This window comes from Neovison vison, chromosome 5 (genome assembly GCF_020171115.1).
Source record: "Neovison vison isolate M4711 chromosome 5, ASM_NN_V1, whole genome shotgun sequence".
Taxonomy (NCBI): Eukaryota; Metazoa; Chordata; class Mammalia; order Carnivora; family Mustelidae; genus Neogale; species Neogale vison.
In genome coordinates this window covers 12859433-12876734 of record NC_058095.1, presented here as the reverse complement: position 1 = coordinate 12876734, position 17302 = coordinate 12859433, and the positions used below count along the sequence as shown (strand labels likewise).

General features: G+C 46.3%; 1 protein-coding gene across 1 annotated transcript in view; it reads right to left on the bottom strand.

Annotated features, from left to right (window-relative positions):
• The window catches only part of PRKCA (protein kinase C alpha), a 392310-nt gene that overhangs the window by 116360 nt on the left and 258648 nt on the right, over positions 1 to 17302 (bottom strand). Inside the window, exons 4-5 of the mRNA XM_044247588.1 lie at positions 8999 to 9110; positions 5647 to 5775 (exon numbers count right to left, since the gene is read on the bottom strand). Of these exons, the coding sequence (XP_044103523.1) occupies positions 5647 to 5775; positions 8999 to 9110 (241 nt within the window). The remainder of the gene's footprint in view (positions 1 to 5646; positions 5776 to 8998; positions 9111 to 17302) is intronic.

Here is a 17302-nt window from a genome sequence, read left to right as displayed (position 1 = left end):
TGTGAGTTTGAGCCCTACTGGGCTCCACACTTCACACATTTAAAAAAAAATGTAGTTGAGGGCACCTGGGTGGCTCAGTGGGTTAAGTCTCTGCCTTCGGCTCAGGTCATGATCCCAGGGTTCTGGGATTGAGCCCCACATCGGGCTCTCTGCTCAGCAGGGAGCATGCTTCCCCCCCTCAACCCCCCCACCTGCCTCTGCATACTTGTGCTCTCTGTCTGTCAAATAAATAAATAAAGTCTTTAAAAAAAATGTAGGGGAGAGATAAAGGAAAAGCTTTTCTTTCCGGTGAATACAATGATGGTAGAAGGAACTACAGAACTGGACCATTACCATTGTGCAACCGTCAGTGTAATAACTGGTTACAGGTCACCCACGGATGCTAAAGCCACTGGGTGGCAGGTTGCTGGTCTCCAAGTATGACACCCAGATTCCTTATTATTCATAAACAGCAGAGGGTACCTTTGTAGTGGGGGCCTCTGATGAAAATACCAGAAGTAGGTGGTCAAGCGCAGTTATCACCAGTAATAGGCTGTCTGGAGATACTCGAGGGTAAGCAGCTTCTTGCTGACCTCCTCTTTCTATCCCAGCCCACAGACCAGCTACACCAGCTATATCACCTCCCATGTGCCCGAGAGCTGGGTCCAAATCCCACAGCCGAGATTTTCTTTCATAGGAATTACCTCTGAGTAACACCTTTCCCTTCAAGCAAGCAGTTCGGTCCAACTCTTTGCTGGCAGCCCCATGCGGATGATTATAGTCCGCGAGCCTGTCTGCCACCGGGAAAAAGCATCCCTGTAAAGCTTTTAGGCAACCAGTGGGCTACCTGCTCTGCCCCCTTTCCCAGCACTGACAAAGAAAAGCCGAGGCTCACTGTGAACCTCAGGGGAGGTCCGGGTTTCAGGCTAGGAGACGGATGCCCTATCTTTGCAAACACAGTCACCTGGAACTGAAAATCCCCGTTTGAAAAAGAAATACTTAAAGCCCATACGACATGACCCCTAAGAACCGTACGACCTGTAAACTGGCAGGACTATAGCCTTGATCTCTTAAAAATGGAAAGGAATTTCCCTCCAGCTCTCCCCACCTCACGCTCCAAATTCCCCGAGTCCTGGACTGTGTGTTTTCCGAACACAGCAGTGCCGTTCCATGGCTCTGCATCTTTATCTGAAATGTCCTCTCAGCGTCCCGGTCCCTGGCTGAGCGGAGGTCTCAGCAGCTTCCCTGCCTGGCAGGGGGGGCTCTGCTCTCCCCAACGCCCTCTGCACTTAAAGGCACCTGGCATGCCACCCGGTGGTCCCTTTTTTATGTCTTAATCCATCCTCTCCCCCGTCCCCCTTCAAAGACCACACATTCCACAATAAGGGCCATATCTTAATTATCTTTGCTTCCTTGGCACCTTGAGAGAGCTGAACACATGCTCAATAAATGTATAATGAAGGGTGATCCAAAAAACCAGTGATTGTGACCCAAAGCGGAGTCTCACTGCCGTGACTCTGTAGGCTCTACAAGATGGAACCAGGACACACAGAGGCACTATTACTGCTTCCTCGCAATGCCATGACGAACGACAAGTCTCGATGGCTGGGGAGGTAAGACACGGGCACCGAGGGGCAAACTGCCCTAGAAGGCAGACCCATTGAGGAGGAGCCTCAGATCCTGCCCCAAGCCCTCCCCTCCCCCACAGGACCCGCTGGAGAACTTCGAGCTCTGCGCCAAATAAACCACCCAGAGTATTTGAGAAAAATGAGACTCTTCTGCAGAATAATCTATTTGTGGGAGACATGTGCTCCTGGAGCAGCTGTAAACCATGATATTTTTTCCATTTACTTACAACATTAAATTGAAAATTTGTTCCCATGAGGGAATTTTTTTTTTTACCACTTCTCCAAAAACCAAATAAAAAAGCACACAAGAATGTAGAAAACCTATTAAAATCGCATATTGAGAGAAATAAAAATGACACTGTTCAGATAACATCAGCACCACTGCCCAGAGGCGAAAAATAAAAATATACCATGAAAGTGGAGGCCTTTCCCACAAATACCGTGCCGATCTAGAAAGGAAATTCATCTCTGATTTCGAAAGGCCGATTTCTATCCCAAAGCAGGAGTCTGTTGGGAGTTTGATTTTACTTTGGGAATTATGGTCCGTGGGAGCGGTTCGGCACAGGTAAAATAAAGCTGAGCTGACCTAACCATTAACAGGGCCGTGCAGGGGTAAGACGCATTCTCCAAGTTACCACTTGCATTTGGACATAAGCTTGGCTACTACCCATGGCTCATTCTTTATACCTGCACCTCATTAAAGCCAGGCTGCTTCCGCCGTTCCATCTGGGCTCTTTACTGCAACTTTCCTCCCCCTGCCTCTCAGATCTCTGCGGTTCTCAGCCCCCTTCTCCACGACGCACCGTTCAGCACGCACATAATCGAACGTTTAACTTTGCATGCACTTGGCTTGTCCATTAATTCCTTCATGAGTTACTTTTTTGCTCCCTTGGTTTTAATCTCGCATTGGGACTTTCTGGACCCCCAGAGAACCTGTGGAGTGCTGAACAGGGGTTTGGTGACTATTTGTGGGTTTGCTATTATTCGAAAGGAGAGTCTTTAATTAATACGAGAGAGCTGGGGGGGGGAGGTTCACAGCCTTGTGAAACCTGAAAGCCAGGGGTTGGGAGATGGACGTGGACTCAAGCCCCAGCACCATCGCTTTCTACCTTATAACTCGGAATAATTTCTTCCTTTCTCTCAGCTCACTTGCACATCTCAAAATTGAGAATAATAATAGCACTTTATGGCACTATTGGAGGGGCCAATGAAACAAGGAATAGAAAGCACTTAGCACCAAGAAAGGTCCAGTCTCATGAAGAGTAAGTACACACCAAGTACTCAATGCATGTTAGCTATTGTTGAAAACACGTGTCAAGACAAATTTGTGCCGAACTGTTGGGTTAGGAGGCTGGGCAGGGCACGCAAGAGCGGGGAGCCGTTACCAGCAGCTTCTGCTCCAAAGGGACTTGGCTTTGTATCCCTGGTAGTCTTTTCATACTGCAATAAGAGAAGTCTGATGTTTGAGACTCTCTTTGGCTCTTTAAAATCATTTCTAGTAACTATAAGTACACAGGTACTATTTTTTTTTTTTTTACAAATTTAAAATGTATCTAATTTGAGGGGTGCTTGGGTGGCTCAGTCGGTTAAGCATCTGCCTTCAGCTCAGGTCAGGATCCTGGGGTCCTGGGATCGAGCCCCGCATCAGGTTCCTTGCTCAGCTGTGGGGAGTCTGCCCCTTAACCCCACTCATGCTCGCTCGCTCTCTCTCTTTTCACTCAAATAAAAAAGAAAAATCTTTAAAAAAGAAAATAAGAAATAAAAATCTGTCTACTTTGATACTCTATGGTTATAGAGGAATATTAATTCTGGGGATCAGGAGGACTAGGTGAAGGGGACCCTGTACTACTTCTGAAAATTTTTTTTTTTAATTTGGACCATGAGCTCCATCTGTTATGGCTTATTATATATATTTGTGTTCTCACTACATCAAAGTTAATTCTGATTCTGATAACCTACAATTACTCTCAACTAAAAGTTTTAGACAAATCATTACCTATTAGTTACTTCCTTGAGCTTGGGTTTTCATACTTAGGATTCATAATTAGGATTTCATACTTAGGGTTTTCATCCTTCACACAAATTACAACCATATTTTAAACATAGATTTTCTATGGACTGAATTATGTGTCCTCCCAGAATTCATATGTTGAACCCCTAACCCTTAACCCTTTAATGGGAATCCTGGACCCCTTGAATATGGGGCCTTTGGGAAATAATTATATCCCAACAGTGGGACCCTCTTGATGCGATCAGTGTTCTTATAAGAAGACACACCAAAGCGCTTGTTTCCTCTCTCTTTCCATCCCCAAGTGAGGACACAGCTAGACAGTCATCTACGAACCAGAAAGGATAGTCCTCACGGGAAACCAAATTAGCAGCTCCTTGATCTTGGACTTTCCAGCTTCCACAATGAATGTGACCAATGAATGTTTGTGTTTAAGCCACCTGGTCCATGGTATTTATGACAGCAGCCAGAATCAAGACAATGTTACAGTTCTTAATGATACTATCATTGAAATATATTATCTCTGCTTGTAGCAATGAAACATCCAACTATTAAATGTACCACCTGCTTGACTTTGGGCCAGTCATGTAAGTTCTTGATGCCTTCATCTCTAAAGTCAGGATAACCAAGTAAACGACTACTTAGGTTTACAGAAGTTAACTACACGTCCTGCTCAGAAAGTGCCCCTTTTGTGGGGACCACTCGTGTTGGCTGGTGTTGCCATTGTTATTAACCTCTTGCTGGATTCACGTTCTTAGAGCAGAGCTCAATCTATGCAAAGTATTTAATTTTTAATTTTAATTTTTATTTATTTTTTTTCCCTCCCGCGCCTATGCAAAGCATTTTAGATGGATTCTCAAGACCCTTGACCTAGATTGTTGCTCTAAGTTAGACTCGTTGGCTTTTGAGTGTGGAAAACCCATGTCTAACTCAGTGAAGGCTGCTGTCCCCTAGGATGATCCTGCAGAATCGTGAATCTCATTCAGCTCTTGGCCACGACGGGGTAATGAGGACAATACTTGCTGTGCCTGTGTGACGGGACCTCTCCTTCCTCTTCCGCGTACCCTGTGCCCCCGCCCCAGCCGGGGCATCTGGGACAGGTGAGCTTTGGGGGGCTCAGAGAGGCACGGGGCCAGTCCAGCGTGCGGCGTGCCCTGCTGTGTTCACACACACATGAGGGCTGACCATTCAGACACTCTCGCCAGGGCATTCTTGCCTCTCAGTGGGCTTTGCCCCTCACCGTGAAGCTCTGAATGTTTCCCTGCGAGGTCTATTGTACTGCCCACAGCAGCGGCTTTATAAAGTGTTGGAAAAACAGGGAAACGTTTAGCCAACAGGCATTCTAAACTTCTGCTTCCAAATCCCTTGGCACATACTGCTTTCTGGTCATTTTCTCCTAAGCTGTGTGCTCTCTGCACACCCCCCGCCCCCCAACCCCCAGGACTCTGGCAAGGTGGCAGCCTCCTCAGAGAACAAGTGTCAGGCTGGGGCACTGGTGGCCACAAGAGGGGCCCTGGCTGTCGGCATGGAGGACAGGGTGGTCCCCACCGACAGCGTGGCAGGGGTGCAGGAGCAGTGGTCTGAGGAAATGAACTTCCCTGACATTCTCTACGGTGACGTGCTCAGCCCCGTGCCAAACACGGGGGAAGCGTAACCAGAGAACCTGATGGCGGTTTATCATTGGTGTCACCTTTAGCATGGGTTGAGCAGGTGGCCGCAGCCTGATGCCATGACACGCCTGGGCCACCCGTCCACCTCCCCCCTGCTTCCCTGTCCCCCCTGGCACCAGGGGACAGCACACGGACCAGGTGTCAGAGTTCCCCAACCCACACGGCAGTTAGGACTCGGGACGGCCCCTGAGTAGCTGGGGGGTCAAGGCGGAGGGCGCGGTCTCCGGAGGTGGGGGGAGACGTGTTCGTGGGAAATCAGGGGTTCTGCATCTGAGCGTCTCTGAGGCAATGGCGCACCCGACCTTGACCCGAACGCCCGCAGAGGAGCTGCGAGCCTCACCCCTCGGCGGGCACTTCTTACCGGTGACGTGGAGCTTCTCGTCGGTGACCTCGGCCTTCAGGTAGATGCGGCCCCGCTTCTCCGTGTGGTCCATCCCGCAGAGGCTGGGCACGTTGATCACACACTGCTTGTGCACGTTCATGTCACAGGCTGCGAACGGGGACAGCGGAGGGTGAGGCTGGCAGACGGGCTCACGTCCGTGTTGTGGTGTGTGAACGCAAGTGCCGGGGAGCTACCCTCTAACTTGAGACTTTGCTATAATGTTTTCGGTGACACGGAGAACTGTTAGCAGATGTCCCTTACAACACAGGCTCCATGTGAATAACAATATCCTTAAAATACCCATGCCATATTTGTCCAATCTTAACCGCAGTGAAATCCCCTGGCCTGCTCGTCCATGCTTCAGATATTTAACACCAGGCAAAATTCACACAGGTAAATGCATACAAAGCCCAGGCCAATTAATATTGCAGGTATGCAGAGGGGAATTATATGAAAATTTTCAACAGAGGATATTTGTTGCCAAAGAATATCTTCTGCCCATCTGAGTTATCTTTTGGGAAGGGTGAGACTCTGTGGACTGAGTACAGGAAAGTCATAAAATTTCTTTCCTTAGTTAACTCTGTATTTTCAAGAAGGCTCAAGTACCTTGCTTTTTTTTTTTTTTTTAAGAACTTTTATTTGAGATTTTAAACCTGTCTGCAACTGCAAATCTTTAAATATTATTCTAAGTAAAACAAACACACGCCTGGCATGATAAGCCATTCCCTACCAGCTGACATTACGTGGGTGAGCCAGGGCGGAATGAAAAGATCAGTCTCTGCACAGTGAACCAAGGAAACCCCGAAAAGAATCCTGTGTATCATCCCTGTTCCTCCAGGCTTCCCAGAGGAGCCAGGGCCACTGGGATCCTCACACGCCCTCGACAGGACGCGACAAGGCTCTTCCGTAACCTTCAAGGTAGAGCCCGCATGCTCGTTTCCTTTTCAGAGTTTAACGTGGTAAGGCAGATTGCCAAAAGCCTCACAAATAATGCATATTTGCTAGGATTCGATATGGGAAGCAGGATAACGCACCCAAGGAGGAAAGAACCATCCTTGTCTCCACCAGTGTGGATCATGCTTGCGTTTCTATTCCCAAACTGTGCCCCACCTCCTCGCAGCCGACAGAAAGGGACATCTGCTGTGTTGTAAGGGACATCTGCTTCTTGACAAGGTGGGCTATTGACGGGACCTGTGTTCACCAACTCCTGGCTTCAAGTGCTGGGGCAGAATTGCAACTTCAAAGAAATTAATGCCAGCCTCTCCGGGAGGGAGAAGCACCACGGGGCAGGGAGTGCAGGGGAGGTGGGAGCACCGTGGGTTGTATTCTTGTCTTGGCTCCACCATGAGTGGCTTTTTGCTCTTGGGAAGTTCAAGTGCTCTCTCTGATTCTGTTACCTGCCCTGCAAACTAAGAGGCTGGTATGGACAGGGGGTAGCTCCTGTCTTTGCCCTGCTCAGCAGAGTTGTATATGGCATTCTGACCCTGCAACGTGTGAAGGCAGAGGGAACGGTTTCTTGTCTGCAGAAGGGAAGGGAGGGGTTGGGCTCTTGGCACCCATCTGCTTCTCGGCCTCCCTTGAGGAAGGAGCACAGGCAGCAGCCCCAGAGGCCTTATGACTCCAAGGACAAGAGTTTAAAACAAAAGAAGACAAAGCAAAAAGCACTGGTCCAGGTCAGTGGTTTTCAACTTTTTTTTTTTTTTTTTAAGTAATGGGACCCATTTTTCAAATAAAATCTTAAGCAGAGTCCTAACACATAAACCAGATAAGTGTGAACTTCATCAGCAAAAAGTCAGTAGATCAATGCAAATTGATACATTTATTACAAAGACATTCAGCGATCACCCATAAAGCCCTCGGATCCAAACAAAATTTTGAAACCGGCCGTCTCCGTCCTGCACTCACTTCTGCTCTCTCTTTGCGCTGTCCAGCTCTGTAACGGGAGAGTACCTAGAAAGGCTAAACACTGCCCAGCAACGTGCAGGCTGGCGGACTCCTTGGGGAAGTGGGCGTGGCGGGAGAAACGTGGTTACACATTCCGCGCAACCAGTGAAGCTGGCAACGGTGTTTCCACCGTCTCCTCCAACTAGTCAAGCTCCAGTGGGTCACGCATTCAAGAATTCACTTGTGTCCCGTGGTTTTAAAAGAGTTAAAAGTAGATTTACAAATGCACTTAGGATTCGCACTCGCAGAACCCCTGAAAACCACGTCTTTGGAGCACAAGGGCTTCTCAATTCAGAGAAAACGACTGGTCTGGGTCATCACAGAGGTTTTGTTTAGGCTGTAAAATCTGACAGCTTCCAAGGTAAAGGACCTCTATGTGCTGAGAAACTATTCATCTGCTCTATAATGTTCCTTTCACCTTGATTTTTATATACACGTTGTCTTTGCCCCATGTAGCATATGCCTAGAAAGCTTTGGCCATAATAGAAGGAATTAATGAATGGCAACATATTGACATTTCCATAACACGCCCCTGTTGACTAGAAAAACAGGTTCAGTAATTACTTTTTTTTTTTTTAATCTTAAAAGTATACATTTTTTTTTAAACATGTAAATGGCCTGGGAAATCTTATAAGAATTATCAAAGTGAAGAGATTCCAGGTTTGTCTTCCTTTCTACCTGGCGCTTGAGGATGATACATACAGAACAGAAAGGGAGGAATGGAGGGGCTGATTGCTATCCTTGTCCGTGGCCTTTGGGGGTTCCCTCTCTGACTGGCCTGATAGAAATCTGGTCTGTCCGTGAATGTGCAGGAGGGCGAGTGAAATTCGGAGGTCTGGTTTTCATTTTCATCATAGTTTCAGTTTTAAGGAGAGCCTACTGGATTTTTCCACAGTCCACCCACTAATTAGAGACACAGGAAGATAATGACTATGGTGGCTGAGCTTATTTTGAAGCCGAACCAAATGTGGAATCTGGAGGTGGGGATTCTTCTTTCAACACATGGCATTTGCTTTGGGGTTTGGCTATCCTGTATTTTACAGTGACTGAAGATTTCTACCACAAAAACAAAAAAAACAAAAAAAACAAAAAAACAAACAAACCCGTGACAGCACTAACTTCGTTTATAAATCGGGTGGGGTTGGTGTTTTTTTTTGTTTGTTTGTTTTTGGTGTTGGTTCACAATTAGGCAAGTAAGGATTTTAATAGATGAGTATTTTGACGGTGGAGTGGTCCTACACTTTTTTTTTTTGGTGTGGTACGTATTTGAACGAGTTCTTTTATTGATGAGTGGAGGTGGAAAAGATCCGGAAGCTGAGGTGCTCTTGAAAACCCGGGGTATCAGCTGCAGAGCCTCATCATCTACTGGAAAAGAAAACTTACTTACTGTCACATTTCATCCCTTGATGGATAAGTCCATACAGCAAGGAGCCACAATGATCACAGAAGGTGGGGCTTCCATAGGTGTGGATTTTGAACTTGTGCTTGCTTCTGGGGTCCTGGTAGGGGGAGAAGAAGCACATTGTTTATTCCATCATCAAAGGAACACATTTTTGGACAAAGCCAAGGTCGGGTCCCACCATTTCCTCCTTGTTCCATGTCCAAGGTTCAGTATGAGACTCTATGCTATTCTCTGTGGTAATACAGCAGGGGGTGGGGCAGGGGGAGACTTCATCGTATCGTGTTTTAATAGGCTGCCCATTTTGGACCATATAGTAAATGCCCATGTTTCCTTTCTTTACAGGGTGTAAGTGCACACACCAGGGTTTCCAGCGCTGTTGCCACTTTGGGACCTAAAGTCGTAAAAGTGCCTGCGGGCAGGCAGCGGGTTTTAGACGTCGTGGTATCGCGGTATCTGGTGTCCAGCACAGGCTGCAGCACACGGTGGACACAAAAATCTGAGTTTATTTATGAACTGAGTGACCCTGGATCCACTCAGTGGTCCTGGGGTGATCTCCTTTTGGGCAAGTTTTCTTGAAATACAGCATTAAGACCAGATACGCAGCCAAACCAACAGAGACCTCTTCCTGCTTCTGCACTATTTCCAAAGCATTATACGCATTTGCATGGGCAAACTCCAGGATAATGAGGTGAAAATTGGAAACTGCACTGAAAGCACACTTTCCCCTAGCCCCCTGCTGCAATTTCATTACCTTCCCTAGCATGGCATACAGATTACTAAAGGTACGAGACAGCGTTCTCTCAAGTAGCCTTTTTGTTCCTCAGTTCGCAGAGTACAGATAAGAAAATCAACATTATACACAGCTGAGTGTCGTAACCAAAGAGCACGGACTCTGCAGTCCGACTGCCTGGGTTCGGTCCCATGGCTACTACCTCCCAGAAGCATGACCTTGGACAAACTTATCCTTTCTGCCTCATCTGTAGACTGGGAAATTAACAGCGCTTCTCTTACGGGGCTGTCATGAGGCCAAAACAAGTCAGTCTTATTAAATGCAAAGGAGGGTCCATCTATTTCCATCGGTGCCTCTAGGACTTGGACCTCCATTGACTAATATGCAGAAGCGGAGGGTTGAGCCAAAAGATCTTTAGGTCCTGCCTGAAATATAAAACAATTTCATCCTCAAGCCCATATCAGGATACTTCCTTACTAAATTCCTCTTCTTGAATCATTCTTTGTGGCCCAATCGGCAGTTAATATAGAGCTGCCATTAACTGAATTTTAAGGAAGACAACAGAGGAGAAGGGTTTGGGGGAAGGGCAGGAGACTAACAGCTCCACTGCAGACCCCCTGAGGCCGACTTCTCCCTCCTGTGCATTTCCAAAGAAAGCTACTCCTAGCTTTCCACCTTCTAAGAGGCTAGGTGCTGGTGGTTTGAGAGCATTTCAAAGGGGATTTTGATTTTGTAAAGTGATTCATCTTTTGGTTGACTTTGAAACCTCAAATCCAAGCCACATATGCCAATGAATTATACAGTTGACCCTTGAACAATATGGGGGTGACGGGCATCGACACCCACTCCCACAGTTGAAAATCCATGTATCACTTTGACTCCCTCCCCCACTTGTTGGCTGGAAGCCTGACCAAGCACATGAAAGAGTCGATTCACACATATTTTGTATGCCATATGTAGTATATGCTGCAGTCTTACAATCAAGTAAGCTAGAGAAAAAATGTTAAGAAAAACATAAAATATATCTAAGGTACTATAGAAAATCCGTGTGTATGTGAATCCATGCAGTTCAAATCTGTGTCGTTCAAGGGTCAACTGTAATTACGTTTTAAAAGTCATGAGTTTGAAAATCCTGGAATAATTCAATCATGCACGATAGTAGAAAGAACATTACATGAAACACATATCACTCAGACCTGACAAATTGTATGGCTATCTTCTTCTCTACAGAGACATTAGTGCCTTCAAAGTCACGTGGGCAGTGAATAATAGAGCTAGGATTTGACCAATGTTTGCATCTTTAACATTGATTCTCATCCAAGAGCTTAAAAAAAAAAAAGAAATCCACCCAGAATGAAGATTTGGCTCTTACCATTCTTTTTAAAGCAAAGTTTTAGATTGCCAACACAACATTTCAAAAAGATTTTATTTATTTGAGAGACGAAGAGTTTGCGAGAGAGAGAAAGAGAGAGAGAGAGAGAGCGAGCATAAGCGAGTGGGCGGGGCAGAGGGATAGGGAGAAACAAATTCCCCTCTGAGCAGGGACACCAACCCCCATAGGAGGCTCCATCTCAAGACCCCAGGATCATGACCTGAGCCAAAGGCAGACAACCTACTGAGTCACCCAGGTGCCCCAACATAACATTTTTTTTTTTTCCCCAAACATAACATTTTTTAAAACAAGTCTACCACCTGTTTTATGAATAAAGTTTTACTGGAACACATCTATGCTCATTCATTTATATATTTTCTGTGGCTACAAGGGCAGAGTTGAGAAGTAATGACAGAGCCCACAAAGCCTAAAATATGGCTACAAAGCCTAAAATTATTAGCAATCTGTCCCTTACAGAAAACCTCTGCCAATCTCCTCTGGACCATGGTTTTCTCTACATGGCACCAGCATGACGTGAAACTTGTCTGAAATTATTTAGCTCCTCCCCAGACCAACTGAATCAGAGACCCTGTGCAGCCTCAAGCTTCATGTCTCAACAAGCCCTTCAGGTGATCCTAATACTGGCAGGTACGCTCAAGACTGAGATCTGCTGCTGGAGAAGGTTACTTGACAAATATCTAGTAAGTGCCTCCTGGACGCCAGGCGCAGATGTGTGTGGGTGATTGGCAATACTGAGTCAGGTCATCAGTTTCCTTCCTTAATGTCCCTTAGGGTGTGAAAAATCAATGTCATCCTTGGGAGATGATCGTCCTTATCAAGGAGTAGCTGGGAGCATGGTCTCAAGCCTGGGTTTAGCCTCCGTGAGAGCACTGCACCAATTTCCAGATGTTCGGCAGAATGTTGAGGGCACAGAACAGTGTCAATATCCATTAACAGTCCCCATGTTGACAGCAAAGGTTACATCCTACCACATGGAGGGCAAAGAGGATGCTAGGGGAAAGGAAGCAGCCAGCTTTCCCTGCAGAAGCAAGGCACCAACAACCGGCCCTAGATAAAGAACGCACGGCAGCTCACACTCAGCCCTCTGGAGTCTGTGCGTGCCAGGCGGTTCCGGGGCGGCTATCCTGCCAGTGGGCTGTCACACAGATCTCTACTGATGTGGCACACACGCGACTTGCTTCACTTTTCAGGAAAATCTAAGTCTTACTCCTCCGATCCCCATATGGCATCTTCAGGCCCCAACCGCGTGGAGGTGTAGGAAGAGAGGAAACCACTGCTTCCACCTCTTGTGGAAGTCTGGAGAATGACCAAGTCCTGGAGTCCTCACGCTCCAAAATCATGAGTGGCCAAGGATCACGCCTATGTTAATGAGAATAATAGTAACAGAATAATAGTAACCCCTGTTTGCTGATCTTCACGGGTGTGCAGGTGCTTAAAAATGGACAGGACCTCTCCTACAAAAAGAGCTTCTACCGGGATTCTGGAGACCTGGGGTTGGACTCTAGTCCTGATACAAATTCAGCAATTATGGACAAGTCATGTCACTTATTTACAAAGCAGAAATATCCCTATGTCATAGCCCTGGGGATGGGGCCCATCTTTGGGAATGTACGAGATAGGGCTTTGCAAAACCCAAATCCCTAAGTAAATATAAGTTTATTACAATTACATTATCCTTGGAAGTAAAGTCCAAGATGCTCAAGGTTTTCCAACAGAAAACCTTGGATCAGAACGGGACGGAAGAGGAAAGCTGATCAACTTTGGGGCTCACGGGCGGCTGGGTTGGAGGCCCAATTGGCAAGGAGGCAGGGGACTTTCTCTGAGGTTCTGAGTTCCCGTCCTCTGCCCTGAAGTGGCCTTCCCAGGCAAGTGCCCCCCACTGGGTGGTGACATGTGAACAGAGAGCCCGTTGAGCCAACCTGCCTGTGTACCGCTCCCACATCAAGACAGCTCATCTCTGTCTCCGCAGAAATGGAATGCAGGAGCACAGACACTCATTTGCAGTTGAATTAATCTCACCTTGTCTGACAAAAGAAACCACAGTGTTAGCTAAAGAGCTAGGACTTCTGATTTACAGAAGCAACTGTCCTGAAAAGCTCCAGGCTCTTCCTGTTCCTATCCATAGCTGCTAGCTAGTGGCGCGCTTTACTTCTCCAGGCTCTGATTTCCTCATCGGGAATCCGAAGGGACTGGGTCAGCACTTTCAAAGGGGCAGAGTTCCCAGGGCCCACCAGCTGTCAGGAGTGCCCATGGGCTGCTGAGGGCACAGGAGGGAGGCCAGTGCCAAAATACCAGCGTGAAAACAGCCAGATGAGACGATCCGTTTGATTCTTGCTTTGAAGACGAAGACAAACTTTTAATTTTTATCCTGATGTATTTTAAGACTCCCAGCAGTTTGTAAAAATAGTACGGACTGTTCCTATATATGCTCCAGCCGGCCTTCCCCAGGGATAACGTCTCACATAAGCACAGCACATCGGCAAAACCAGGACCTGACACCACGACAAGGCCATTAACCGCCCACTTCAGGCTTTCACCAGATCCCGCACATGTACCTCCCACGCGTGTATCATTACTGGACGGCTCATGAACCACACACACTCTTTACCGAACAGGGAATACGCTAATATTTGCTGGCTAAACACCACGAATTCCGGCAGACCACCACCCAAGGAGTGTATTTATCAAATACACAATCCACTGACCAGCTCTTCCAAACCAAATGATTTCAGGACACAGGCTGGGCGAGCACTCACCCAAGTGACGGTGCCAGCCAGGGGGCATGGCCATCAAAGGTGAGTAAGTCACACGTTTCCAATGGGTGCTGGTAACCCAGACTTCTCTCGTGTGGCTCTGGCCCTTCCCTCCACCTGGCCCAAACATCTTACGCCAGGAGCCCACATGCGGAAACACCAAACATGGGACTAATGAAGCTGCTTCCTCCTCCCGGAAGCCTTTCCAGACTCTCCAGCACCAGTCACAATTTTCCTCGTTCGTCTGGCCTTCCAAGACACGTGGCTTCTGCCTCTCCTACGCCACTCCACATCCTACTACTTACAAGGTTATTACTGTCTCCCTCCTCTTTCCGGTTTCCTCCATTGACCACACATTCCTGCGCGTCACAGACACACACTTGCAGGCCACGCCCCGGAGGCTAAGGGATGGTCCTAAAGCTCCTGCTGAGCTTGCAACTGGACCAGAACCAAGGCTGGAATGAAGGGTTGGTAGTAACCTGCTCTCTAAGCTTCCTGGAAACTGGGGCAAAAAAGGGAAAAGAAACACACCGGAGTCTTCCAGGACTGCAAAGCCACCTGGATGCCGCAGACAGGCCTCTGTCTTGTTTTCCTCTAAAACCATTTGTCTCCCACATGGTGAGCCTTCAGTGAACGTGTACAAAGTCTTCAACAAAGCCTATTTCACCACTGTTCACCTGAGGATTCTAGGTAAACTCATCCCACATCGTAGCTAAGGTAAGTCTGGCCTCACTTCAGTGCCCCCCCTCCAAATGGCTGGTCTACCCCAAGCCTTCAGTATTACCAAGTTAGCAACACCTCCCCATGTCATCCAATAATGTAAATCTGACTTTTTTTCTTTTTTTTTAAGAACGTCCCTAGACATTGGCAGCCTCTCATTAAGTGGAGTATGAAACCTACTGTCACCAGCCACAAGCCTGACATATTACAAGGAAAGGGGGAGCCACTCAGCTCCGATATTTCTGTCGTAGACGCGGTTGGGGGGGGCGTAAAAGGAGTTTCTGACTCAACCGATTTTCATAGGAACGAATGAAGCCTAACCCACAAATCTAAATCTAAGACCTCTCAGAGGAAAGGAACAAATGAAAATTTCAAGTTCTACCGAAAGCATCTGCTGGTCTGTTTCTCATATCTTAGTTTTAGACTACGGCAACTTAATTAGCTTTCCTTGGAGACACTGCTCTACATTTCCACCAGGACTTGTCAGTCTTTTGTCAAAATCATCCCAGCCACCATCCTTATGTGATCTGTTAAAAATAAACCCATGGGTCTCTGCTGCACAAAATTTTGGTACTTTAAATGGCCTAGATGCCTTCTTGTCGTGTTATCTATAACTATCTGGAAGGTGTTCTCCAGGTACGCTTTGAATGGCGGCCTTCAAGGTTGGCGTCCACCAATACATGATGTGAAATCTCCAGAGGGTTAAACTCCTCACCTACCTAAAGGTTGGCAATCAAGGATGCCTTTTGATGTTTACATTAGAACAGACATCATTTCAAAAGCCCTTTTCATCTGATTAGTAAAATGGCAGGCGTTTGGCTGGAGGTCAGCCTGCATTGAATTTCCCACCCGTATCTGAATGCCTCTGAAATGCCCGCACAGGTCTCTCACAGAGCACCGAAATGGCTGTCGCTGAGGGCCAGAGTCCAGACTTTAAGATGTTCTGGAAAAGATTCTGTTTTTAACTGAGCGAAGCCTGCAGGGTGGCTGCCTTCATCGCCCAGAGCAGTGTGGTTCCTTCAAGCTGCTTCTTCTAAATACCAAAGAAAATTCTCCACTTTCACCATCTGATGTGTTCTCATGAATCATTCTTTAAAGCCAAGCCCGGGTCTAAATGTCACCCACATGCTGATTACACAAGCAACACCAAAAACATTGCTCCAAGGGTGAATCTGGCATCATTTCTGAGATCTTAAATTTCTTGGGAAGCAGGATTTTTTTTTCTTCAATAATTTTAAAAATTCCTATTTAAATTATTTTATGTTACCATGAGAGAATACTACCAAAACCAGATCACATGAGCAGGGAGATTTTATGTAACTTGAGTATCACTCATGATTATTACATCGGACACCATGTACTGCACAAGCCCCCCACAGCCCTTCTCGGGCTGTGGTATCAGCCTGGTCAACTATGTTTGGATGTAGGGAATGCACCTGGCCTTAGATTACACTGGTCTTGTTGAATGTTGCCTGCCTTAAGGAAGAACCAAGGAACTTCCATTTCTGGTGAGTTAATTTTTGATCTTAATGTAACCCTACATTATTCTGATGAATAACATTCATCTTTATAGTTGAACTAACTTGTCAAGCCAGGCTTTGCTAGTAGAAGGGTTCCTATGGGCCCTTCGCCCAGTTGTGCAAGATGCTATGATCATTAAATACAAAGTGGCAAACTCTTTTAAAAAGATGCTACATAACTCTCTACCTGCAAGACAATGGCTAAATAAACCATAATATATTTATACTGTAGGATACTATGTAGCAGTTAAACCAAAGGAGCTAGATCTTTCAGTAACAATGTGGGCAGATCTCCCCGGTAGATTGTCTAGTGAGAAGAGTGAGCTGCAGAATGGAACATAAAAAGTGACATTTATGTAGAAGGCAGAATGAAAGACAACCCCAGATATAGAACAATAATACAGCTTTCCTCTAGATAGATATATAAATAAAACGCCTCTGGGAAAGTGTGGTGACAGACTAGATTCAGAAACAACTGTGAGAGGAGAACTTACGCTATCTGAAAAGATTTAAGTTGAAAAGAATGAATTCATACATTATCTATGCAAGCTAAAGTACCCCGAATCCCAGCTGAATGTATTTGGTTATATTTCCACTGGATCATGAGATGCCATTTGAGGGACAGGACGGACATGTGGAAGAAACTGGGGCATGACTGTTCCAACTGGTGATGAATGGACTGTATTTGTGGCTTTCCCAGCGTTCGGCTGAGAAGGTGTCTGAATGAACTCACTCTGCAGATATCCGGCACCACTAGCCATCAATAAAATGGAAATCTTAATTAAAAACTATAACATAACCATCTTCTCCCTCCGTAATCAATTCTATACGTTGCCATCATCTCAGGACAAAAACTTGACATAGAGTCCTGTCCTGTCAGTGATAGCTTTTCAATTCCGAAAGAATCTTTGATGGTTTAGTATGAAAGTATGGTATTAAAATCAGATGTTGAAAATGTGCAAATATTCAAACCACAAAGCCTAACTATTCTTCATTTAAAAATGTGGGCTCTCCTATCCGGCTATCAATTTCTTCGTCACCTAAGAAATTATGTACCGGACATGTGATGATGTGCCATGTGGTACATCCATGGTGGCAAAGATTCCAGGTGTGGCTCAGGTCCCGTCTTGTTTGGGAGAGGTAGAGTTACACTGCATTAACAAATCACAAACT